Source organism: Elephantulus edwardii, unplaced genomic scaffold (assembly GCF_000299155.1).
Source record: "Elephantulus edwardii isolate Elephantulus edwardi_28Jun2011 unplaced genomic scaffold, EleEdw1.0 scaffold00121, whole genome shotgun sequence".
Classification (NCBI taxonomy): domain Eukaryota; kingdom Metazoa; phylum Chordata; class Mammalia; order Macroscelidea; family Macroscelididae; genus Elephantulus; species Elephantulus edwardii.
The window spans coordinates 8,490,236-8,517,545 of record NW_006399871.1 but is presented as its reverse complement, the minus strand read 5'-3'; the positions used below and the strand labels follow the sequence as shown (position 1 = coordinate 8,517,545).

General features: G+C 40.7%; 1 protein-coding gene across 1 annotated transcript in view; it reads right to left on the bottom strand.

Moving 5' to 3' along the window:
- Positions 1-27,310, bottom strand: part of ULK4 (unc-51 like kinase 4) — a 483,261-nt gene that overhangs the window by 201,440 nt on the left and 254,511 nt on the right. The window contains exon 32 of the mRNA XM_006893067.1: positions 2,774-2,940. Within this exon, the coding sequence (XP_006893129.1) occupies positions 2,774-2,940 (167 nt within the window). The remainder of the gene's footprint in view (positions 1-2,773; positions 2,941-27,310) is intronic.

Below are 27,310 nucleotides of genomic sequence, written 5' to 3'. Positions count from 1 at the left end.
AGACACAATTTTATATTAAGGAATTTTCTTTTAAACAAGTGAAACCTAAACGCCTGTGATAAAAGAGGATTCCCGAGTTCTTTAACTTCGGGTCCTTTTTCTCTCCAAGCCACAGGACATAATCTTTTAGAGATCAATTTGATCAGCGCATCTTATGAGAGCCAGTGTCTACTGTGTCTCACAGTGTTCCGTAAAGTTACCATTATGAAATCTTAAACAAGAAACAACGTTCTCTGGAGAGAGGTTCATTAGAAAAGCTAAGAGAAATCCGTAATTCAGTGCTCATAACTACTTAACAAAGCTTTACTGTAAGCATAGTATTATTATAGATGTTGTTGTTTCTGTTAAGTGCTGTTGAGTCGTAGGCGACTCATAGCGACCCTATGAACCAAAGACCTGGACACCTGTGTCATTTTCATCCTTTCTCCAGGTTCATCAGGTTTCCTGAGGAAAGCTATTATGGAAGTAGATGTCACCCCTGCTTCCAAGCTTGTTTTAATAGGAGAGCTCCACCAAACACTGTCCACCATGGATAACCATTCTCGCATTAGACACACCAGTGTCACAGTGTTCAGCTTCACAGCAACCATAAGTTACCACTGTCCAGCAAGTGGACACACCAGGGCTATATGACCTAGAAGAATGTTTGAACAAAAACAATGAAACACAGGCCTGAGGGCCGTGGATTAGAGTCACCCAACTTTGGCTTGGTAGCATCGCTTTCTGTCCACTAGGCCAACAGAGCTCTCTCTATGTTGATGTTATTATTGTTAAGTGCCAGCGACTCATAGCGACCCTATGACCCTATTACAGATGAGCACATGAAAAATACTAGATAGCTAAAAGGCCATTTTCAGGTACTGAGTATCTACGGTGTCCACTGAAGGGGTCCTGAAGTTATTTATTAAAGCACAGTCGACAGGCCAGCTTAACTGTGGTTAAGAGACCATTTTCCATGATGATGAATAACATAGACTTTAGTCCCCAGAGCCAAGGGATTCATTCTTGGCTCTACTTCTGTGACATTTGGCAAAGTGTCAAAACAGTCTGCCTTCAGCTTCCGTGTCTATCAAATCAGCACACCACCATTTCATACGTATCTCCTGCAATTTTGCAAATATTCAAAACATAACAAAGAATGCATACTGGCTGTGTACCTTCTACGTGATGGAAGTGTCAGCTGTGTGGTTTTTGTGAGACTGAAGTATCAGCTGACTCAGTCGGTGAGACCCAATACCCACAGACATCAAGTCTATCGTGACTCATGGGAAACACCCTTCGGGTTGCTAAGGCTGGGGATTATTACGGCAGCAGACTGCTCGTCTGTCTTTCACGGAGTGACACATTCAAACCACTGACCTTTTGATGACCAACTATACAAGTAATTCATGACACCACCAGTGTTCTTTAAAATAAGAATGAGCACATGGTTAGATATTATTGACATGACAACAGTGCAGAATAAGAGCTGCATGTTAAAGCGGACTGAGAGGACTGTATAACAATGAAAATTTTTTTTCCAAAGGAAAAAAGTGAACTGCGGGGTAAGGGAGGCAGGGAGGATTTGCAAAAATGAATGAATGGAAATCCAAGGTTTTTATAAACTTTCATTAAAATCTCAATTAAAAAAATAAGAATGTGAAGGCAATTATGACCTTCTATGGACAAATAGTAAACTTCACACCTCTTCCTTTCCTGAGTCTGCAGCTGAGTACATCCAGGGGATGATTTAGGACAAACTTACTTTTACCTTATCAACTGAATACACCTCTGCTGCTGCTGTCAGGGGATATTGAATTGGTTCTGACTCAAAGACCTCCCTATGGACAACGGCTGGGGGTCAGTGAGAGAGGAAGACCTTCACGAGACCAGCTGACACGGTGTCTGCAGAAATGGGGCCACATGTATCAGGGATGCTGAGGATGGCACAGAACAGGAGGCCATTCAGACCTACTGTTCACAGGGTCACTGTGAGTCATACTCAACTTGACAGTACCTAACAATTAAACAACATGCACAACAGAAGAAAACACTGTCCCATCCTGTGCCACCCTCCCAATTGTGGCAACATTTAAGCCCATCTGTGTAGCCACCATCAGTGCAGCGGGCTGAGGGCCATATTTCTTTTTCACTGATCTTTGACTTTGCCAGGCATGGTGTGCTATTCCAGGAATTGGTCCCTCCTGATAAAATGTCCAAAGCATGTGACAAAGTGTCACCACCTTTGCATCTAAGCAGCATCCTGGTTGTACTTCTTAAAAGACTGATGTGTTAGTTCATGGACCTGGAGGTCACCTGTATATTTACTATTCTTTAATAACACTATCATTTAAATGCATCGATTCTTCTTCCATGTTCCTTATTGACTGCCCCACTTTCAAATGTCTATGAAGTGATGAGAAATAGAATGGTTTGGTTCGTATAATCCTGAGTCCTCAAGGTATTCTCTGTTTCTACACACTTTATAAAAGTTTTACAAAGTAGATTCCGCCAATGCAGTTCGCGGTCTGATTTCGTGACTACGACCTTTCACATACGCTGATTGCTGTTGGGTCCAAGTAAAAGAAACTCCTTGACAACTTCTTTTGTTTCAATTGATGTTGCTTATTTGTCCAGTTACAAAGATTTGTTTTCTTTTTTAAAAAAAAAACAAGGTTACATTAGAAGAAAAACAGGAAGAGAATGAAAGCAAGATACACCATAGACCAGGGTTGCTTGAGACCTAGGAGAGTGGTGTCTACCTGCAGAGCCAGCCGTACGACGCCAGACGTACCTGCAGAGCCAGTCGAACCACGCCGGACGTGTAGGTCAGCATGCCCAGCAGAATCTCGAGCAGAGAGCACATCAGCGCCGACGCTGTCTCGATGTTGCTTTGACTGTCCACATCCAAGCACAGTGTGGCCGTTTCGGTTAACAGGCTGCAGACGTGACTGACAAGACCTGAGGGAGAACACCGTCAACAGGTATTTTTAAAAAGCAAGGTGTCACGTACACTACACAGAGGATTTTTGTACCACAGTGCCTATGTCCTCAGCAATCTTTGAATATTACTCTGAGACAGATTCACCTGGGGAAGTTATTTAATAGGCCCGCTTCCAGGTACGAGAGGTTGGGATGGGCCCAGCAGGCAAATATACTTGTAAATACTCTCCCCAGGGGATCTTGATGCCAGGATGCCTGAAACCACACTTCGAGAAACTCTATCTTGAGTTGAGGGGTTTACCAGGATCTGAAGAGTTGCTGATATTGAGGGAAAGAAAACCCACACTACATAAACCAACCCTCTGCTTCTGTTCAATACCACACTTCCCAGCGTACGGATCAGGAACCATCCTCAATTCTTAAAAACAAATCCTACACAAACATGAAAATACAGCATGGAATGTTATAAAATGTAAACTATGATTGGGACCTTGATTACGAACAGATTTTTTTTCTATTTCTTTTAATGAAAGTTTACAGACTTAGGGTTTCCAGTCATTCATTGTTGCAATTAAACCAAATAATATAAAACAAACAATGAAAAAGAAGAACCTTCAGATACAATTATTTTATACAAGCAACTGGGGGGGAAAGATAAAGCAGCATGACCTTTACTGAAACCTGGGTCTCTTATTAGACAAGCAAACCAATGCAGGGCCTCAGATCAGCAACTGGATAAAAAACTTATGCAAGTACGGTGATTAAAGTAACCTCTTCCAAATCATTCCTACCAGTAGGACCTCTGGTGACCTAGTGGTAAGAAGCTGTGGTGCAATCCCAAAGGCACTCAGTTTGAATCCACCAGCTGCTTTGTGGGAGAAGGATGACTAATTTCCTCTCTCGCGATTATCTGTCTCTGAAAACCCACTGGAGAGTCACCTGTGGGTTGGTTCCGACTTGACAGCACACAACAACAACTTCCACACAACGCATCTTGCAGTATGCAGGATGCTCACCTGGATTTCCTTTTAAAAGTAATAATAATGATTATCTAAAAATAATGATTCCATTGAGAAGTAATTAATTTAACACAGGCCTGCAAAATTTGGTGGGTGGAGGGAGTGGATAAAGGTAATGGGAGAGATCCGATGGGGCCCTGAAAGAGACAGGGTACTGGGTAATGATGGGCAAGATCCAATGGTGATTAATTTTATACAACAATGTATAAGAATGATTGTATGAAACACACTGTGAATAAAGAATAGTGTGAAACACAAGGTATATGAACTTTGTAAGCAAACAAATATAAAGTAAAAATTTTAAAACAAAAGTAATTCATTGTCACTCAACATAACAGAGACAGTAAAATTACAGACCCTTAAAGTAAAGCTTCCCTCCTGGCGAAACTGGGACAAATCATAAAAATGCCAAAAAGCTTAAAAAAAAACCAACCAAACCAAAACCCCAATGCACACCCATGTTTATCGTGGCTTTGTTCACAATAGCAAGGAGTTGGAAACAACCTAAGTACCCATCAACAAGCGAATGGATAGAGAAGCTGTGGTGTATTCACACAATGAAATACTATGCTACATTGAAAAACAAGGAACTCATGCAATATTATTCAAAATGGGTGACCTTGGAGGACATTACGCTGAGTGAAGTATCTCAATCACAAAAGGACAAATACTACATGGTGCCACTGTTGTAAAACAGGACTGACCTCGGGGTTGCGGGGAAGACTCACAAAGATGGGTTCAATATGTATGCTGCATTGAAACAGATGAGGTAGAATATTGTTTAAAAGGGATATGTGATTAGGTATTTTTGTCATGACAGGAGTCCAGAGCGAAGGCTGCATAGTGGAGTGGACCTGGGGGAAGGATTGTGAAACAATGAAAGGCTTTCTTTTACTTTCCAAGAGGGTAGTGTACTAGGGGGTAGGGTTGGGAGGGGAGAAAAGTGCAACAATGAATGAATGCAAACCCAAAGTCCCTGTAAATTTTCATTGAAAAAAATTTTTTTAAAAAAACCCGAACAAAAACAAAACCACCAAACAAGACTAGACTGCGCCAGAAAGTAGAAGAGAAATGTGCTTGGAAGGAAGATTGACTGAATCATTGGCAAAATGTCTTTATCACATGACAAGGTCTGATATTACATATCCTTCACGGCATCCAGTGCAGAAAAGCAATTATGACGACGGGTGACAGCACAGGCCGGCATTGCTCGAGTCCCTGTCCCAGCACGTCACTCACGCGCCCGCCGTGAATCAGCCCACGGCATCTGTGAGCTGCAGATAAGAGAGAAATGCTTCTGACTCATGGCATCGGGTAAACGCAGGTGAAAGCAGCTGTTTTCCTTCACGGAGCTCAAGACACCTCTGTGACACAGCCGGTCACGGAGGCCTGGGGTCAGCAATGGAGAGGTCGGCTACCTGTACAACAGGGATGGACGCGCCTCTTCTGGTGGCCAAGGTGGGTCCCTGCACGCCCATCGCCAAGCTGCTTCAGTCACAGCAAACAGCCAGCGTGGGGGTAAAGGGAAGTCAGTCACAGAAAGACAAATATCACATGACCTCATGTTAATTAAACTCATACAACAGATATGAGAGCAAAAAGTCTATTCCTAACAACTAGGGATGAAGCAGGAGACACTAAGCTTTTGTTTTAATAAGAATGTTCATAAAAATGTTATTTATACTGCATTGAAGCTGATGAGGGAGAGAATTGTTTAAAATTAATATCTTTTAGGGCATTATGATTATCATTGAGAATCCAGAATGAGGGTTGCAGAGTGGAGTATACTTGGGGTGGGAGTGGGGATGTGCGGGGGGGGGGAGGGGATTGTGTACCAATGAAGGAGTTTGTCTTTTGATTTTCAAGGAGAGGAGTGAACTCGGGGGGGGGGGGGGGGAAGTGCGACAATGAATGAATGGAATTCCAAAATCTCTGTAGATGTTCATTAAAATAATAATAATGATGTTATTTATAAAAAATTACATTATAAACATAATTAATGCCACTACATTGTATATAGGAGCCCTGGTGGCACAGTGGCAGAGTGCTAGGTTGCTATCCTAAAGGTCAGGGGTTTGAACCCACCAGTTGCACTGTGGGAGAGAGGTGTGACAGTCCACTCCCATAAAGTTTATAGCCCCAGAGCTCCTACAGCAGTTCCATCTGCAACCCAAGGTTACGAGGAGTCTGAATCAATTCCTCAGCAACAGACAATCAGCATCTCGCCTACACACTAATGCTTCCTCAAAATTACAACTTTACCTAGTTATGAGGCAGTTTGGTGACATGAACTATCTATCATCTTTGCCAAAGATTATGAATATTTTGTCAATATTTTCCTTGCTTTACCCATTTTATTTTCTGTATTTTTGTTGTTGCTGCATTTTAAAATAGCCAAGTTGCTCCTTGGAAGCAAGGATTTGAGACTGTCTCCCATCACTCTGGACACGTTGCCAGGAGAGACTAGTCTTTAGAGAACACAGGAAGGAAGACCCCAGATGAGACGGACTGACACTACTGGGGTACTAAGGATTGGTGTGTTAGAGACAGTGGGATTAAATCAGGATAGAGCAGCGCCAGAATTATGGTGCACAAGGTCACTATGAATCAGTTTATTCAATGACACATAACAACAGTCAATCTCCAGGTTACAAATGAGATACATTCCTGACTGTACCTTTAAGAATTTGTAGATCAGTTTGAATAGAGGCATACAGTTCCTACCGAGTATTAATTTTTTAAAAATCCCTTAGTCAAAGGAAAGGCTTTCAAAATCTTTCCTATGATTTAAAAGTTGCACATGCACCAAGTCAAAATGCTTATGACCGAATTCGTTGATGAGGGACTGTCTGGTGGAAAGGGGAGCTGTATTTGAAAAATTCAAGATTGTAATCTAACACCAAGACAAATCTACAGAGAAGGCCATTGTCAAGTTTATTCCCAGACTAGTAGGTGGGGCAGTAGCACAAGTGTGACAGAGAGCGCTATACGTAGAAAACTAACCAATCAACTTATTACTGTTGAACTGAAACCAATCTTCCAGCACGTTTCCAAAGCTTACAATCATACACAATGTCATTGCCCATTTTTCTCCCACAGAAAAGCTGGTGGATTTGAACTTTCAGAGAAGTACTACTTTTGTTTTAACAGAGCAAACTCCCCACAGACTGTACCAGTAGAGCGAGCTAGGAAAAAATTCAAGGAAGATAGTTTCTCTGCTTCCTTCTCTGCCGTGTCCTTCAGCAAAGCAGAATCACCTGGGACAGTGCTCAGCATTCCCCAGCCCCCAAACCGTACCACAGAGACTTCATAAAATGCCTTTATTTGGGTCAGTTCTGACTTGACAGCACACAGCAACAACAAAGGAGTCAAAATCAATTTAGTCAAAGAACTCAAGAAAAAGTTTACAGTAATTGTAGCCAACTCATCAAACAATAGAATTCTATCAATTATAACCAAATCTCTAAAGACGCTATCCCATAAGTTCTTTTCAAGTGTTGCATGTGTTGGGAATACTAGCATTCACGCACTGTTCCCTGCTCCGGTCACTCTGTGCTTATTACATTATTTGTTATTAAAACCTGGAGGTGTACAGAGCCAGTAAAAGGGCACACTTTGAACTTCTGGGCTTTTGAATGTACTCAGTATCACTGACTATTTGAATACAACACATTAAATCCAAACTGAACCTTCTAAACAGAGGCTCCTTCCTTCTACTCCTGGATAACTTGACATTTACATCATGCAAACACGTAGCCACTTGCACTAGGGGACATTAGAGCTACCCTACACAGACATCTAGTAAAAGAATTAAGTGTTATCTCTATAAAATTCAGTATGGAGAACTTGTTCTCTCCTAAACAAATTGAAGCTTAATCACCAAAACCAGAAATTGCAACCAATAAGCTGAGTTCGAATTTGCCGTTAAATAGGAACTTAGTGAAATTAGCAATGTCTACCCTGCACCCAATGACCAGGTAGAGTGGTATCATCTGTGTTGATCTAAGTCATAACGTCCAAATACACTCAACCTCTTCTACTCAAACGTTAACAAGCAGAATACAAAAATGACTACAAGAAAATATGTCCAAACATCTGAGGCTAAAAAGTATCTAAATAATTTCAGCCTATGTTGTTCTGATCCCATGAAGAAATCATCAATACACTCACATAAATTGGCACTGGTATTCATGGGTGTTGCATACGAGGGTACAGGTGTGTATAGGTGTGTCTGGTAGTGAGCTACTATCTTGTTCTGGCCTTGATGTTCCTTATATGTCTGTGCTCTATCCGCTCATAAACTTCATTTGAAGAAAAGAATCAAATGGGGTTCACCCTCACACCCTGTCCAAGCACCAGAGGCTTATAGGAGTTTGGCCTTCTTCAATCAGGGGAGCGATCATGAAAGCTTAACTTGAGAAGACCAGCTCTTTCACACATCTGTGCTCCATTGAGTAAGATGACTTAGAAAGTCAGCAGTCTCCCCAAAAAAAGACTTAAATATAATGGAGGTGATTGTTATAATACTACCATTCACCGGTCAGTTTGTCAAACTGTGGTGGCTTATATATTGCTGCAAGCTAGGATTACCCACTGTACAACGGTTTCATCAGAATTTCCAGATTAACGAATAGAAAACAGACGCGGTCATTCACGACTGACGGGCGCTCATAACTGGGGAAGAGCTGCCTGCTCCAAGTATGCTATCCATGTGGGTGGAGTAGAAACATCCTCTCAATAAAGGACACACTTCAGAATTAGGACAAACAGCTGCAAAAACCCATTCATAATTGGAAAGTAAAATGTATGACTCTGGGAAATGGGCAGCTGTCAAAAAAGGAAACAGAATGCACGAAGATCAATATCCTAGACATAAGTGAGCGGAAATGGACTGGAATTGGCCATGTGGAATCGAAAAATGACAAATACAAGAGAAACAGCCTCACACTCAACACTGAACAAAACACTTCAAGATCCATTTTCAAAGGGAGCTCCGGTGGCCTAGTGGCAAGAAGCTGCACTGCAATCCTGAAGGCATGTGGTTTGAATCCACCAGATGCTCTGTGGGAGGAGAGGCAATCCCCTCCTGTGCCAGTCAGATTCAGTTCGACAGTACACAACAAGAAATAACATTTTTTAAAAAAGATTCATTTTCAAGTAAAATGCTGTTGGTGGTAGGATATTACCCTCACTATATCCCTAACAAGGAAGACGTGTTAATACAACTAAGAATCAAATGCACCAACTACCACAGTCAAAAAGAAAAAATAAATTTGAGGACTTCTATCAACTTCTATAGTCTGAAATGTATCAAATACTTAATCAAAATGCATTAATAATAACGGAGTTAAATTGTAAAAGTTGGAAGCAAAGAGTGGTGGTTGGATACTATGTCTTTGGGGAGAGAAACGAGGCTGGAGGTGGCAGGCTAGGGTTCTGTACCTCAAAGCAAGAAAACTTAATCCAAGAGGGTTGGGTTTTTTTCATATTTAAATTGTACTGACGTCTATAAACTGTTAAAGCTTGTTTTTACTGTAAAATTAGACAGGTTTTCTTCAATAGTTCACTACGCATACACCCTCTACCTCTTTATTTTCTGGTATGCAGTTTTTTAGTACTAGTTTTGACAGTGAAGTTGTGTAACCCTTAATGTCAGTTTTTCCATCATCGTAGGTGCATTTAAAAGGATTCCCCTTCTCCGGTCTTACCCTGATAATCACAAATATCTACTGATTTTCAATATCATTAACTACTTTTGTAATTTTATGTGACACTACATAACACATATCCTTTTGTGGTCAATGTATTTCAGCATAATGGTGCAGCATGATGTCTTTGAGGTTCATCCACATTGTAGCATGCACCAGGACTGCAGTTTTCTTCAATGCTGATTATTCCTGTGCGCATGCGTACACGCGCATACACACACCCCCATTTTCTTCACCCACTCATCTGCCGATGAAGACTGAGTTTTCCACATTTATGCTCCCGTGAACAGTGTTAGGACGCACATCAATGTATGCATGGATACTCCTCTCACAACTTTCAGGCACCTTAAGTATATTCCTAGGAGAACATCCTTTTTCACATCATAGAATGGATCTGAGAAATCAGACCACATCACACAGATATTCAACTAACTCACTCTCTTAAATAACTGTGAAGGGTCTCATTTTAAAAAGAAAATTCCGTAACAGATACAACCAAACCCCAGGAGGAGACACTGACATTTGGGTATCACATCATCTTATCCAGCAACCATTCTTTACAAGGTGATTTTGTCCTTCAGTTGCAGCAAGCCCAGCAATCCATTTCCACCGCTGGGCTCCGACACGGGGCAGGGAAAGGAGCATGATCTCCTTGAGGGACATGACATGTGAAGTAGACACGTGGCAGTGCAGATGCATCACTGCAAAGCTCAGGGAGCAAGAAAGCAGAGCTGAAACAGGAATTAAAAGGTAAGTAACTGTGCAGGGGGAGGGGGGGAGAAGCTGAAGGGAAAAGGCTCAGGGTTTCATTGAGGTCCCTGGTTCCAGCTGTTACTGGGGACCAGGGTCTAGTTGAGTCCCATCAGACATCGGCTCACGTGCAAGACATTCTCTTTTTTAGCTTGAGTCATGTTTCTGATACGGACAGGTAAAATAGAGTCCTACCCATCACAACCAATCAGGAGCGCTCCTATTTGTATATAGGAAGTGAGAGCCAGAATGTGATAGGAGTGCCATGGGTTTCTGAGTCTTTCAAGTTTTCCAGCCTTTTTTTTAACACCGTATTCTTTCCATTTCATTTCCCCGTCCCCATTCATTCACTCATTGTGCATTTTCCTTCCTACCCACCCCTCCCCCCAGTACATTTTTCACTTTGGAAAAAAAAATTTTTCATTGTTACACAATCTCCCTGCCAAGTTCACAGTCCACTTTACCATGCATTTCATTTTCTGTAACCATGTTTATCGTGGCTTTGTTCCCAATAGCAAAGAGTTGGAAACAACCCAAATTGCCCATCAACAAACGAATGGAAAGAGAAGCTGTGGTTTATTTACACAATGGGATACTATGCTGTATTGAAAAACAAGGAACTCATGCAATATTATTCAAAATGGGTGACCCAGAGGACATTATGCTAAGTATCTCAGTCACAAAAGGATAAATAGTGCATAGTGCCACTGTTGTAAAATGGGACCAACACTGGGGTTGGGGAGAACCTACAAAAAGAGGGGATAAATAATGTATACTGCATTGGAACAGATGCGAGAGCTATTTAAAAGAAATAGAGGATTGGGTATTATTTTCATGACAAGATTACAGAAGAAGTTTTCCAGCTTTGACATGCAGCCTAACCACTTTTTAGTCCCTTGTTTCAGAAAGCTATTTTGTTTTCTTCTCTGGAAGTCGTCCACTTTCTTCAGATTTCCACTTTGGCAGATTCCAACAGTATTATCTTCATTTAATACAATAGACTAGCATTCTCAGTTGTCAGGTTTCAAGTTACTTAAAAAACAAAGTCTGTTGTCAGAAAGTCAAATGTGACTCACAAACCCCCAGTACAACTGCCCAGAGCATTTTCAAAGCTGGCATCTTTATGGAAAGACAGTGAAATCCTTCTGCCACACTGTGGCTGGTGGCTTTGAACTACCAATATCTTCGTTAGTAGTTGATCTCATTAACCACCACCAATAGAATATCTTATCTCCAGAATATGTAAATTATATATCTTACATGGCAAAATGAACTTTTGTGGATTAATTTATATATGTGCGATTAGCGTGGCTTTTAATCACACGAGTCCTTACACAATGAAGTAAAGAAAATCTATGTGAGCAGTAAGAGAGGTGATCACTGAAATACACATTTGTAGTAATGCAATGTTACCTGCAGAGAACGGAGACTTAAAGAACTTATCGATGAAGGACAGAGACTAAAACTTTCAGTATAAATTGGACCTAAACAGGAAGAAAACAAAAATCCTCACAAACGGATCAATAAACATCGTGACTATGAATGGATAAAAGGCTGACTTTGTCAAGGATTTCATTTTCCAGTGATTTACAATCAACTCCCACAGAAGCTCAGCAGTCACGATAGCAAACAATGTACTGCCATGTGTCCATCTGCAGCCAAGGGCCTCTTTAATGTGCAAGGACGTCCGTGCTAAGACTAAAGTGGACCTGAACAAAACCATGGTATTTTCAGTTACTTCATATGCATAGAGGGCACTCAAGAGCTGCCCTGCAAACTCAAAGCATGTGGTTTGATTCTACCACTTGCTCTGAGGGAGAACGAGGTCCAGTCTTCCCCCATACAATTTACTGCCTCTAGACCCCTACTGGAGGGTCGGTTAGGAGTCGGTTCAACTCAACAGTACATAACAACAATGACGCATGCACGTGAAGATTGAACAATAAATAAGGAGACCAAAAGGGAACTGATATGTACGAATTGTGGTATTAGTGATGAATAATGAATATACCATGGATTCTCCACTATTCATTTTACACAAATGATAAAACCAAGGGTTGGGGAGTTTAACTTTTCAAAGGATTTTCTGTGTTATTATCCACTACTGCAGACTGATACTGTATCTGAAATTAGTTTAAAAAGAGAAGGAAAATAAAGAGAATGGATTAAGCTTAAAAATGAACACAAAAGAGATATATGTATTCATATCTACAGTCAGTCACTCGGTCTCTCTCGTAATTAGAAATAATAAGGATAAGAAAGGAAAAGAGGATGAGCTTAACATAGAAAAAGACTTCCAGCACTAGAAAAACAGAAGGTTAAAATCGAAGAATAGAAGAGGGAAAACATTGCCATGGTGCTGAGGCATTCTGCCTTAAAATAACCTGCTTCATTAAAATCCTGTTTTGCAAAAGTTATTTTCGCATTTGTACACAGCAGGCCTATTATCCCACGGCAATCTTCCACTTCTGGGACAGCTTTGTGCTTTAGTTAATTAACAGGTGCCACTCACAGGGCAAGCCCATTCTGGTTGATGGTGCAGGGGAAGCAGAGCACTATTATACATTCCACTCCAGGGCTGTCAAGTAAATGACAACAATCAGCAGGGAACACATTTCATTTTCACTTTCTGATGGAGAAATAAATATTAGTTAGGGACAATCTGATAGGCGGCTTTTATGTATCAAATTTCTGGAAAATCTGAAGTCATACTGGAAGCCAATTTGAGCTACAGAAGGGTTTCTAAATGCATTTCTAAATAGGAATGCAAAGGATGATGCTTGCAAAAAGCAACTTAGGATGAGGACTCATGCTTTGAAACAAAGAAGACCATACTTGTCCTTTGCACTTGACTTCTCAATGCTTTTCAGCATGCTTGGCTTGGGGGCTTACATAACACTTTGTGGCCACTGTTTCTGTTTCTTGTAACTTTCTGCCTATTTTCCCCACAATCAAGGGTGTATACTTACCTAACAACAGCCCACTGACCTTAAACAAAGACAACAACAAACGATTTGTCAGTGCGTCCATTCCAGCGCCTACTGACCCCATAGCAGAACTGCCCTCACATCTCCAAAACTGTTATCTTTCCATAAACAAGCTGCCACAGCCACCTCTCCATGGAGCAGCTTGGGGGCTTGACTTACTCAAGTTCTGGGTAGCAGTTGGGTGCTTGCAGACTTCAGCATCAGCACTTCAATTAAAAGACAAAGATTTTGATAAACATGGTATCCTTCCCTTTCTTCCAGAGTTTTGGGGTTTTGTGGATAAATAAGTCACTCTAATAAATGTGATATATATTCTAGTAAAAAGATATTCTTGAATAAGGGGTTATTGGAACGAACAACTTTGTATTACGTTTTTATTTGAGTATCCTGTAAAGTGAGCATACAGTAGGTAGGACACCAGGGCATGGTAGATGTCGGGATTCCAAAAGAGAGACCTTACTCGATGTGAAATACAAAGGTAGTTTTGTTGGAGGAGGTGATGACAGAAATAAAGATTAAAAGGAAGATGTGGGAAGTATGTTGGGCATGAACAATAAGACTTGGTGAAGCAAGAGGGTAGTGTCAAGGCTACAGAACTCAGACTTCCAGAGCCTTTAAAAGGATTTTCTCTTCTTTTGTTAAGTGAATCATGGGTTAGGGGGGCTTTTCCCCTCCATGTCTCCCTTTGCAAACTACTGTTTGCTTGTATTATTGTTGTTATGTGCCATCAATTCGTCTGTGACTCACAGTAACCCTATGTACAAAAGCTCTGAACGCTGCCCTATCTTGAGCCACTCACCCTTCTCCGACAGATCTAATCCCATTTCTCCAGTCACTGGGGCAATCCATCTCATCCAGGGTCTTCCTCTCCTGCTCTGTCCTTCCACCCTTTGCTTGTATGGGGCAGGAGCGGGGGGAGGGAGATACAAAGACTGACCAACAGCTACAATTATATACAGACAGAAAGACAGAGCTTTCCGCTAGGACAAAGATGTGTTCTCATCACTGTTACCCAGTGTTTACTGTAAATCCTAGTAAGAGCGCTTAGGAAGGAAAAGGCAACCAAATCATAAAGAAAGCAAAATCATCTGTACCCATAGATGCCATGATCTTATATTCCAAATGCTCCCCAACAAAGCAATCAATGGTAACAAATGAATTCCTCAAAGTGGCACGGCACAATGGCAACACACAAAACATCAGTTGGGTTTGCTCGCATGAGTACTATATAAAGAGAAGGAAGGAAAGAATTCCACTTACATCTGCACGTAAAGCAATCCAAATGAACATCTATGGGGCATCCGCCAGAAGGTCAACTATGGGTCAATTCCAAATTGACAGTACACAACTCCACCACAAGGGGAGCTCTGTTGGCTGAGTGGGAAGAAGCTGCATTGCAATCCCAAAGGCGTGCAGTTCAAATCCATCATCCGCTCTGGGGAAAAAGATGGGCCATCACCTCCAAGAAATTTCCAGCTTCTGAAAACTCACTGGAGGGTCAGCTACGTGTCAGTTCTGACTTGATGGCAGTGAGTTTGAGAGGGTTTGTTCTTTCCTTTTTAAGTTTTAATACAACATATAGAATACAGATTAAAGATGTACATACATATGTGTATGCATGTATACTTACACATGTAGATTTCTTTCCTAAGACCATTTACTGAGAGATCTCGAGGCAACAGCATCACAGTAGTAATTAGGGCTCTGAAGGCCAAAATTTTTAAAACTTTCTTAAAAAGAAAATTAATAATTCCATCTCCAACTGCATGTAAAGTAATCCAAATGAACTTTCATGGAGCACTAGGGGAGCTCTGGTGGCCTAGAGACAAGAAGCTGCACTGCAATCCCAAAGGCACACGGTTCAAATCCCACCAGCCACTCCACTGGAGAAAGATGGGCCATTGCCTCCTGTGTGATTATTAGCTGCCTCTAAACATCTGCTAGAGGGTTGGTTCCGGCTCTACAGTACACAACAACAACACAAAAACCATGGCTTCTATACGCTATTCTCCATAAGATGGTGCGCTGATTCGAGGACAGAGGGAAAGAAGTTACAGCCAACTCTGAAATACAGTGCAGCACAAGAAATTTAAGTACTTACATATAATGGAGACACCTTCTAAAAACAGAAATCTCCAGGTGGAAGACACCCTTACCTGACAAAAGGGAGATAATCGGTGGCAGTAAAATAATCCCACTGAATAAAGCACAAATCCAGAAGATCATACTGATAGAAACAGAACCTAGTACTTGGGATGAACAAGAAAGTTTTTACAGATAATGCATATGGAAGAAGTGAAGGGTACTATAATAAAAATGATGCTTTCTATATGAACCTCTCTGAATAATTGGGAAATGGATGACTATTCTTATGATGGTTCCTTCATATTTATTTCCAACAAGTGGGCCCAAGACTTTTTCACTTTTTCGACAATTACACTAAGAAATATTGTGATTTGTTATAAGCTGTGTTTGCTATCCTGTAGTTTGAACACACTATAAGAAGAATTACAAGTGTACAAGTGATTTTCATTTATAGTTACAAAACACACACACAAAAGATGGGTTAAGGCTTGCTGAGGAACAGAATCATTGGGCTGTAGTCCTTCCTAATTTTGAACCATGCAGTGTTTCCCTGCTCTGTTCTGATGATTGCCTCCTGGTCCAAGTATAGGCTTGACAATGCCTTTGCATAGTCAATGAAACACAGACAGACATTCCTCTGGTATTCCCTGCTTTCAGCCAAGATTCATCAAACATTAGCTACAATATCCCTAGTACCACAGCCTCTTCTAAACCCAGCCTGGACTTCTGAAAGTTCTCCGTCGTGCTGTTCCAGTTGTTTTTGGATAATTTTCAGCAGAATCATGCTTGTCTGTGATATTCTTTGATAATTTCCACACTCTTGTCAGATCACCTTTCTTTGGAATGGGAACAAATCTAGATCTCTTCCAGTCAGCTGGCCAGGTGGTTGTCCAGATTTCTTGGCACAACGTGGTGAGCACATCCAGGGCAGCATCTGTTTGTTGAAATACGTCAGTTGGTATACCATCTATTCCTGGAGCCTTGTTTTTCACCAATTCTTTCAGAGCAGCTGGAACTTCCTCCATCACCACAGGCTCTTGCTCATATTTTGTAGTAGATTTGTGTAACACAGTCCATGTCATTTGTTGGACTGGCAGCCTGAATTCAGTATAGATTCGTTTCTCCTTGCATGTTAATTGCTGACCCAAGTAGAAAGAAGTCACTGACAACTTCAATTTCTCCCTAAATCATTCTGCTATTCATCAGTTCAGGCGTAAGGATTTTCTTCATGTACTATTGAAATTCATTCCGCAGGCTGTCATATTTGACCTTCATCTGAGGTAGTGCTTACGTGAGTCATCTTCATTTTCCCCCAGCGACATCTGCATTTCTCTAAATACTGTAATACTTGTACAGAAAGAACTGCTCAGAGGATGTAGAAATACTCAACTTCAAAAGACTTTGTTGGTAGGCACTGTTGCTGAGTTGGTTCCAACCCATGATAACACTATGTACAACAGAACAAATGCCCTGTCCAATTATGTCAGTTTCATGTGTCATATATGTCCAGTGGTTTTAACACTGTAAACATACAGTAGTCATGTTTACCCCTATCTTTGACAATATTCTAGGACCCAATCTAGTGCTACAGAAATGACACCTCATTGAACTTTAACTTTTCCTGTCCTAATCACTAGAAAAGTCTCAATCTTTTCAACATTTCTTTCATGTCTATTTGTTGTTCTTGTTTCCACTTTCACAAATACCTTTCTTTGGCTTATCTTTCAATTGGCTTTTCTTTTTCATACTAAACTGTATTAAGAGACCGCTTTATATTTATAGAAAACAAATCTTTTGTCAATTATATGCATCAGAAGAGAGATTCCTCTGCTTTGTGTTTTGTCTTTTCACTTTCCATATGGTATGTGTTGATTTTTAAAATTTTAAAGTGCTCAAATTTGTCACATTCTTCTACTCAACACCTGGCCTGGAGTCTCGGGTAGGATGAAAGCAGAGGTCTGATTTCATTTTCTTCCCCCTGTGCTGAAAAAAATAATTGAGGTGGCACCATTTACTGAGCAGTGCATTATTTCCCCAGAGATCTGCAAAGCCCCCTTTGTTACAGAACGAGTAAGTTTCTGTTCCTGGGTATTTATTCTTTTCCACTGGTTCATTTGCTCATATAGGAACCAAAATTCTGCTGTCTTAAGCAACAGTCTGACCAGCTCTGGTCTTTCCACCTCTGTATAAATTTTTCAATTAGATAATCAAGTTTTCAAAACTGAAATAAACCTGATGAAATAGTAATGTCAATTTGTGCTGCATATGCAGACCAGCTTTCGAGGAAAATGTTATCTTGACACTATCACATCTTCCAGTGAATGGGTAAGGGACAGATAGTCTTATTTGGGTCTGTCTTAGCATCTTTCATGTCTTTCAATGATGTTTTAAGCCTTTCTATACAAAGACATGTGCGTGCATCGTATAAATATATGCAGTAAAGACAAAAACTCCCCGCATTTTTGTTGTCACTGTAAATTCTTTCATTCTAATGATGCTTTTACGTAGAACTAGGGGTTTTACTGCATAATGATCTTGCACCCGGTCAATGCCCTAATCACTTCACTTCTAGTAATTTTTCTGTAGCTTCTTTCGACTTTCCTAGGAGATACTGATATCACCATACATAGAAGAGGTCTTCTATTATCCTTGTTATCTTTGACTTTTCTTCCTTTGCTGGATTGAACCTTGTTGAATATAACTGGGTAATCTGTTGTTTTCTGGTTTGCTAAAGTAATGCTTCCAAAGCTTTACTTTAAGATTAGATTTGGTAGAAGTTCCTGGCAAATAATCCCCTCTGATTTTAAAAAAATCAAGTTAAATCTTAATCTTTATTTGACTGTTATTTGGTTTGGGGTTTGTATTTTCTTTATTAATTTTATTTTATACTAGTTTATTTACAAAATTCAAATATATTGTTTTTCACACCCTATCTTCCAATTTCCCTCACACCTCCCCCATTAAATGGTACAACCCTATGCTTAATCCCCCCCACAACTCCTCACCCTCTGCTTCCACCCTGCTACCTGCTTGGATCCTCATACTCATTCTACAATAATGGTTTTATACAGTATTTGTCCTTGTGGGACTGAGTGAGCTCACACAGCATAATGCTCTCCAGTCCCTCAGGTTATGTAATACTTTTACGCTGGTTTACATACAAAGCTCATAGAGTTCATATACATTGTTTTTCACTCCAGACCTTTCCCCTTTCCTTTACCAATCCCCCCCCCTTTACCCATCAAATTGTGTGACTTTAAGCTTAAATCCCCCCTCCTTGGAACCCAGCACATGCTCTACAATAATGGTTTGGGTGTTTTTAATTGCAAGGGTGTTACATTTTATTAAGCTGAATTGCACGTAGTCCTTCTTTAATCTACTAGTACGATTCATGACATTTTCTAGATTTGTTATATTAAACCATTCTCTTGTAATTTTGTAATGTTAAACTATAGATTAGTGGGTTAAGGCGTCATCCTCACATTATACTATCTTTTATGTCACTAGATTTTGACTGCCATTTCTGTTCACACATGACAGTGAGTGGCACATTTTTGTTAATTGTCTTACGCTGGTTTCAATGCCAAGGTTATACAGAAACTCACAGAATGGCTGGAGGATATTACCTGTTATTTTGTTCAGTGAAAGAATGTAAGATTGAAGTAATCTGGCTTTCAGCACTTGGTAGAACTCCTCCACAAAACTGAGCCTGATGAATTCTTTGCTGGAAGCTCTTAAAATTCAACAGCTAGAGTCAGTACAACCGTACGTCCCAGGGGGTCTGAACAGCCCTAGTTTACAGGTGCTATTCCTGCATCACTTCCAAAAGCGTCTCATCTGGGAAAATAAGCTCAATAGCCAGCTTAGTTATAATACAATTTCAGTCTGTCACTTAGTGAATCAAGTTTGGCAAACTGCATTATTTCCTATGAGTTCCTATACTTTAAAGTGACATAATATTTCCATGGTATTAATGCCATTTCTTTTTGTTCTGTGTTACATTCTCTTTTTTATCCTTAATGCCATATATTTATACCTTTGTTGCTTTACCTCTCAAGCCTTTCTAGGTTTTCTGGCCAGTCGCTCAGTCACGTCAAAGGCCTGGGACTAGACCTGTTGGTCTCTCCTCCTCCATTAATGAACTTTTCTGCTTCATTAATTTCTGCTCTTCTTTTTATTATCTCTTGTCTTCTATGTCCTTCAAGTCCACCCCTCCTCTTTCCTTTGTCAACTTAAGTTGGATGCTGAGCTCATTAATTTTCAGCCTATCTTGTTATTCACTGAACCATTTAAGGCAGAGATTCTCAAGCCTTGTGGACAGCCTAGAGATTGATTAAAAAAAATAATAATAGTAGGAGTGGTAGGATCCCAGTGGCCCAAAGTCCTAGTCTGAGTGTTCTAAGGTGGGGCGGAGACTTTTGCTTTCCTGGTGTGGCTTCTACTTTCTGTAGGAGGTGAAGGAAATGTCAGTGTGGAAAGCAAGGAGCACCAGGCCGAGATGTTCAATACGCTGAGGGCACCAGTGACAAGGTTAACAGGCTGGGTCTGTCAACTGCCAGCCTGCCAATGAACCCACTGGACTCGTGAGTATACCAGGCCCTTGTGGCAAACGAATCTCTCTAAGCATGGTTGGCCTCGGAATGAGAGATGGCAGCGGAGACCACAGAACTGGAAGCCAGCTGGCCGCTGTCGGCTCATGCTGGCCATCTCATTAATGTTAAGAACACAGCTTCACATTTCTTAAGACTCTTCTGCCGCCTTGTTTTCTGTGTTGCAGCAAAACATAGAACGAAAACCGTGACCTTTGGTTATCTGCTTGCTTTCGGCCTTTTCTATAGATCTGTCTACATGCCTGCTTAACAAGTATTGTCTCTGCCCTCTTCCGCTCTGTTCCAAAGTCTGGGATACTAGTGGGTGAGGAGCTCCATCCTAAACCAGGTGCTGCAAATCCATCAGCTGCTCCAAAGACGACTGATGGGCGGTCTCCTCCCAGGTGATTTGTAGCTTTGGAAATTTGTAGCTGGAGGGTCTGATGGAAGGCAATTTTGACTTATTGTTAATGAGTAGTAGTACAGTTATTATTATGTGCCATTGAATGGAAACCTACTCACAGCTGAGCCTTCCGCGGGTGTTCAGCAGCAGCTGAATATCACATGGGAGGAGACCGGCCATCTTTATCCTGCAGAGCAGCTGGTGGATTCAAACTGTGTACCTCTGAGCTGGCAGCACAGCTCCTTACCACTAGGCCACCAGAGCTTCTACAATAGTAAAGTCGTTGTTGTATACAATCTGACCCATATCTGATCCTCTGGCGGGTTTTCAGAGGCAGTTAATTGCATGGGGGAAGACTGCCTATCCTTCTCCCATAGAGTGGCTAGTGGCTTCGAACATCATGCCTTTGGGATTGCAGCGCAGCTTCTTACCACTAGGCCCCCAGTAGAGTAGCATCCGTTACTAACTGACAAATAAGTATAGCTCAAAACTACTACACACACAGAAATGCAAGTTAAAATCAGAAGGAGACACGGTGACAGAGACTCTAAAATAGTCTCTCCTTGTCTGGAACAAAGAAGAGTGAGGCAAAAATGAAGTGAAATAATGAGTCTGTGGGGGCTACGAGCACACACAAACCTCAGCTGTTATAAGCCTGACACTAGACACACCAGATGATGTCTGTCTGCTGCTGTCGACCACTGTAAAAGGTGTTACAGTCGATTTCCCAGGTCCAGTGAGGGGAAAAACGTCAATTAGAAATGTAAAAGCATAAAATGGCCAGGCTTACTGGTCCAAGAAAACCTGGTGGAATTCCCAAGACTAGAACCCTGAGTCACCCATAACTCACCCCGTAAGTTAACTTGTAGCCAAACAATAGGCAGGCCTTTAAAAGAACAGTTACACCATGGAAGCACTCACTCCTTAAGATAAATACACACCACCTCCAGAATGAAGGCTGCACAGTGGAGTGGACTTAAGGGGAGGGACTGCATAACAATGAAAGAGTTTTTCTTTTACTTTTCAAAGAGAAGAGTCAGGTGGGGGAAGGAGTAGGCAGGGAGAAAAGTACAATCATGAATCACTGGAAACCCTAAGTCTCTGTAAACTTTCATTAATTTTTTTCTTTTATAAAGATAAATACATAACATCAAAAGGGCAGCATTAGCCCAGGAATAAAACTCAGGAACCAAGAAAAGGTAGGGTAGTTGGATTAACGGAAATGAGAATCTCAGAGAGGAAATGGCAAGAGAGTGGTCAAACTGTCCATGTTGATGTTAATGCCATCAAACAAAAAGTACATGAACTGTTGAATGGCTAATCAGTTAAAAGCATAATTTGAAATGATGCAAAAGTGGCAACAATTCAAATGTCCAGCAGCTGGTGAATGGATAAAGGTAATAAAGCTGAAGCATACGCACGACCTGGGACACAACACAAAAAGGAATGGACTCTTGACGGATGTGACCACATGGAATCTCAGGACCATTAAGCTACAGCAGGAAAGCCAAACACAATGTTGCTGTTCCGTCAATGCCAAGAAGTGGCAGTCCTATGTATAAAGGTGGTTTAAAAAAAAAAGTCAGACGCCTCTGCAGTCAGAGCCTGAATGATTAGAAAAGTCTGTGTCATGTTTCTGCTAATGAGGGACTGGAGCGGATGACACTTAAGACAGAAATACGTGAGCTTGGAAGAGTTAGGATTATGGACGTGGTAAATGCAGCAGAGAGCAAGGAGAAGGCAAACTGGGGAGATGGGCTGATGGGAGATGGTTCAATCTTCTAGGGAATCTGGGAAACTAAAAAAAAAACAAAACAAAAAAAACCAGAAACAAATGCTGAACACTGAGATAGAAAAGTCAAACACAAAGACCAAGCACTGTAGGATTCTGTATGCTATTTTGTTGTTGTATACCAGAGAGTCAGAATCGACCACAGCTGACCCTCCAGTGGGTTTTCAGAGGCAGTTAACCACATAAGAGGAGACTGCCTGTCCTTCTCCTGCAGAGCAGCTGGTAGTCTCGAACTGTGTGCCTTTAGGATTGCAGCGCATCTTCTTGACATTCAGCAACCAGAGATCCAAAATATGCTAGCTTGGATTATAAGCCACGGAGACCCGTCTTAGATTTCTTACCTGCAGAACTGTTAGATTACAGATAAATGATGTGCTATATGAAGATAGTTCTCTGGTGTACAAGTTGCCATACAGATGTCACTTGTGGTTGCTGTGAGGCTGAACATTGTGACACTAATGTGTCAAACGCATTAATGGTTGGTTACCCAATGCAGACAGAGACTTGGGGTGGAGCTCCCCAATTAAAACAAGCTTGGAAGGAGGAGTGGCATCCACTTCCATAATAGCTTGCCTCCGGAAACCCTATGAACGTGGAGAGAGGATGAAAGAAACCCAAGCGTCGAGGACTCTCCTTCATAGGGTCGCTATGAGTCACCTGCGACTTGACGGCACTTAACAACAACATATGAAGATAAATATAACTATCATGGAACAGCATGAAATACATCAGGTAGATTAGAGAAAGATTCCTATTATTCACAGGGTCACTATGAGTGTAAGTTGGCTTGACAGTACCAAACAAAAATTATCAACAGGTATGTAATTAAGAGTTTATGAATGATGAAATTTATATTTCTATTTCAAAAAAGAAGCCTGAAGAATAATACCAAAAATACTACTTTTCTGAGCAATATTTGAACCTTACCCGGTATAAATGTTGTTGTTGTTATATGCATCTGAGCTGCCTGCGACTCATAGCGACCTCAACCACAAGAGTTCTGAATCCTGCTCTATCCTGAGCCAATCTCACTGTCTCTGACACACTTATTCTCATAATCCCAGTTACTTCATCAATCCATCTCTTCTGCGATCTTCCTCTCCTGCGCTGTCCCTCCACCACCTTTCCAAGCATGATGTCCTTTCCCCAAGGACAGATCCCTCCTGGCAACATGCCCAAAATATGTGAGACAGAGCCTCAAAATCCTTGACTCCAAGGAACAGCACAACTCCACCCTCCCCAGGACAGACCTGTTAGCTTTCTTGGTGGCCCACAGCCTAAAAAGATACAATTTCAGACGTCTCTCTGAAACTAGTGCCTTTTGCCGGTGCTTTGGTTTCCATATGAAGGCAGGCCATTTTGGCTGAGGTATATCCAAAAATACTTAAAAAACACAAAAAGTCCATCAAAGTCATCCACATAGACAGCAGTATGTTTTTTTAAAACCTGTATTTTATGTCATTTGAATTTGAATTAAGATTAGGATGTTTAGTTGGTTAAGTAGAGAGAATGGCCATTCCTTACACAATGTCAAAACACTTTCTTCCCCATTCAGGTCTTTGCTCCAAAGTCACCACAACAGAGACTTCTTCCCTGATCATCCCACCCCCAGCAACTCTCTTCCTGCACACCCACCACCTCGGTGTTCATGTGACAGCTGACTGAATAGAACGTTCCCACAGCTCACTCATCTTCTCTCTCATATTCCATTTTATAGACTAGAAGTACAATTGGGACAGGGACTTATACTTTATATAGTGCTTTGACCAGTGCCTAAAATAATATGTGGATGCAGTTTTCAACAAATATTTAAATGGATGACTGTATTAATAATAAAATTAATGGAAACCAAAGCCCTTTCTGTTATTCTGGGCTATGGAAAGGGCTCAGGTCTGCTGGATGATGGATGCAAACGCAGAGGAGGAGAGCATAACTTTGAATTTCATTTCAATCAATGTCTGATTATATACTGATTAAATCTGACAAACAGAGAAGGAAGAAAAATCATTATTAGACCAGAACCCATCATCTGTAACAACCCAAATGTAGCTAGTGATATATTTTATTATACATAATAGCTTTTAGAGGTAAAAAAAGATAGGGCCACATTTCGTTTGTAAGTCACTTTCAATTAATTTTCTTTCTCGGTATTTAAACATAGCCACACAAATTCATAGTTATTCTTAGAACTCTAAACATAAACATCATTTGTAGATAGATCACTTCAAATCTAGTCAAGTTTTATAACTTAAAACTCACTATTAATGGTACATGTAATACAATAAAAATTAAAAATTTAAACAAACTCACTATTAAATTGCTTCTTTCTATCATAGGTATGCTAGAGTTGGCACATCCATACACATTTATTTTTCACAAGAAGAAGGGCAATAAGTATTTTATTAATGATATCTGTATGCCGGTACTAATTCTCAACGAACTCCAAGAATGATAAAAGAACCATCTGGAAGGAAGTAGGTTCACACGCGTGTCCTAGCTGGTTGTAAAAGCCACACAGCCATTAGCAGAGATAGAATGACAGCCTAATGTATGGACGGCAATGTAGGGGACATACGTACCTGAGGTTAAGTGAATATGTAAGATTCTTGCATTATTTATTATAATGTCTCACTGAAGTGTCAAATATATAAAAAGTGATAAGTATACTGCAAGAATTTTCAAAAACTGAGAACAGCCTTTCTTCTAACCACCATGCATACTAAGAAAACAGTAAGGAAGACAGAAGAATTATTGATGTCATTGAATTGAAATACTGGTAAAGAGTACTGAATATGTGACAAACTATTCCCTAAAAAAAAAAAAGTCATGAATATGCCATGAACTATCCCTCAAAAAGAAGTCTGTTTTGTCTCCTCTCCTTTTATCAGACTAGTTTAGATGGAAATATAAAGACATCACGATTGGGGCAAAAAAACTTAAACTAAAAGTATAAAAATTTAAACCACAATAGAAAATGAAATCTCATTGTTGTTTCCCATTAAGTCTGGACCGACCCACAGCTGACCCTCTGGCGGGCTTCAGAGGCAGAAGATCACACGCGAAGAGACTGCCCATCCTTCTCCCACGGAGTAGCTGGTGGATTTGAACTGGGTACATTGGCAGTGCAAGAGCTTCTAAACATTTTATGCACTTTATAAGTGTTCTGAAGGCGTTATGAGGCTTAATCTCTACAGCAAAAATCAGAAGAGATCTATGTAAGAGAGTTGCCTGGATTAGAACTTTTTTAAAGGATTAAGTGAGGTTATAAAGATAACCCCACAAGTAAAATTTATTCCCAGCATTATTCAGACAACTTCTGCAGCAGTTTTGTTGAGAGGCAGAAATCTACAGTGCATTAGAGGGGAGAAAATAACAAAAACTAAACACACACATATATCCTATGCATATACAAGGGGACTGTTGGTGGCACCATAAGAATTTGTGCTGCCAATTGAAAGCGATGTGGCTCAAATTCACCAGACATTCCAAGGAGACAGACAGGCAGACTTCAGCCTCTGGGAATTCACTGGTGGGTCAGCTATGAGTAGGTTCTGACTCAATGGCATATAACAACTTGCAAATATATAACCATCATGGAGCAGTAACTTGGCGAAAAATAGCATTCTGTGTAACCTCTTTATATTCATTCTCATGTAACTCTTGCAATAAACACCCTGCACTGGATATTGCAAATAAGTCTCTCGTTACAGCTCCTAAGAGAGTGAGGTGCTTACTTTCACAAAACAGAATCTTCTCAATGCAAATCTTTCCAATGTTTTGCATTGTTACATAGGTTGATCAGAGAAACACATAAATTTGGTGATTTCATGGTGGATATTGTAGAAAAGCTGCTAATCTCTGAGAGTTGTTTGGTTTTGTTACTTGATACAAAAAGGCAAGCGCCAGGTATTTGCTAGGAAACTATGTGATGAGAAAGTGCCAGCACGCTCTTTAGCGAACACACATGCTCCAGAGGGCCCCTTATCTCTCTTCTCAAGGTTAAGATCAAGTTTTAGCATTGCATGAAAAAGTAACTGCTAGAGAATATTTTGGGGAGGAAAAAAAGGCTGGGGGTAAAAAATTAGGATTATCTCAATAAGTGGCTCAAAGTTCTATAAGACTGCTGCCTAAAAAAATTCAAATATGTACCATTAGCCAGATTCTCTAAAAGTGAAATAACTGCTTTTCAAGAACTTGTGCAGTGGAGCTCTGGTGGTCTAGTGCTAAGGAACTGCACTATCAATACAAAGGTACACGGTTCAAATCCACGGTTTAGTGGGCGAAAGATGAGCAATCTCCTCCTGTGAGATTTACAGCCTCTGAAAACCTGCTGGAGGGTCAGCTATAGGTCAGTTCTGACTTTATGGTACACAACAAAAAAAGTGAGCCTTGATCATTTTAACACAAGATACACAGATATAAATTTGAAGTGTATCACAGACCTAGATATGAAAGGTAAAACAATAAAGATTCTGGAAGACAACATAGTAGATCATTATCATGACGTTGACACAGGCAAATGTTTCACAGGTCACAATAAAGCACTGGTAAAAAAGGAGGAAGAGGAGGAAATCAGACCCTAGTAAATGAAGAGCATTAGCTCATCAAGTTTACCATTAAAGCACATGGAGACATGGTACACACTTGAAGAAACTACTTATAATGCATAGATGCAGCAAAGGAATTTTATCTAGAATCTATCCAGCAAACTCAAATCCAAACCCCCTGCCATGGAGTCGTCCCAACCCCTGGCACTTGTCTAGTGGGTTCTTAAAGTTGTAAATCTTAATAGGACCCAACAGCCTCACCTTTCTCCAGCAGAGAGGCTGGTGAATTTGAACCATCAGCCTTTTGGTTAGCAATACAACATATAAACACCCAGGCCACCAGCGTTCCTTAGAATACACAGAGCCATTCAAATCCATGAGCACTCTGATGGACAAAGGTGGACAGTCACCTCCCGTGAAAATTTAGTACTAGAACCCTGATCAAAGGGTCGCCATGGCTTGGAACTGACTTAAGAGGAGTGGGTCGAGTTTGGCTTGGGAATAAATC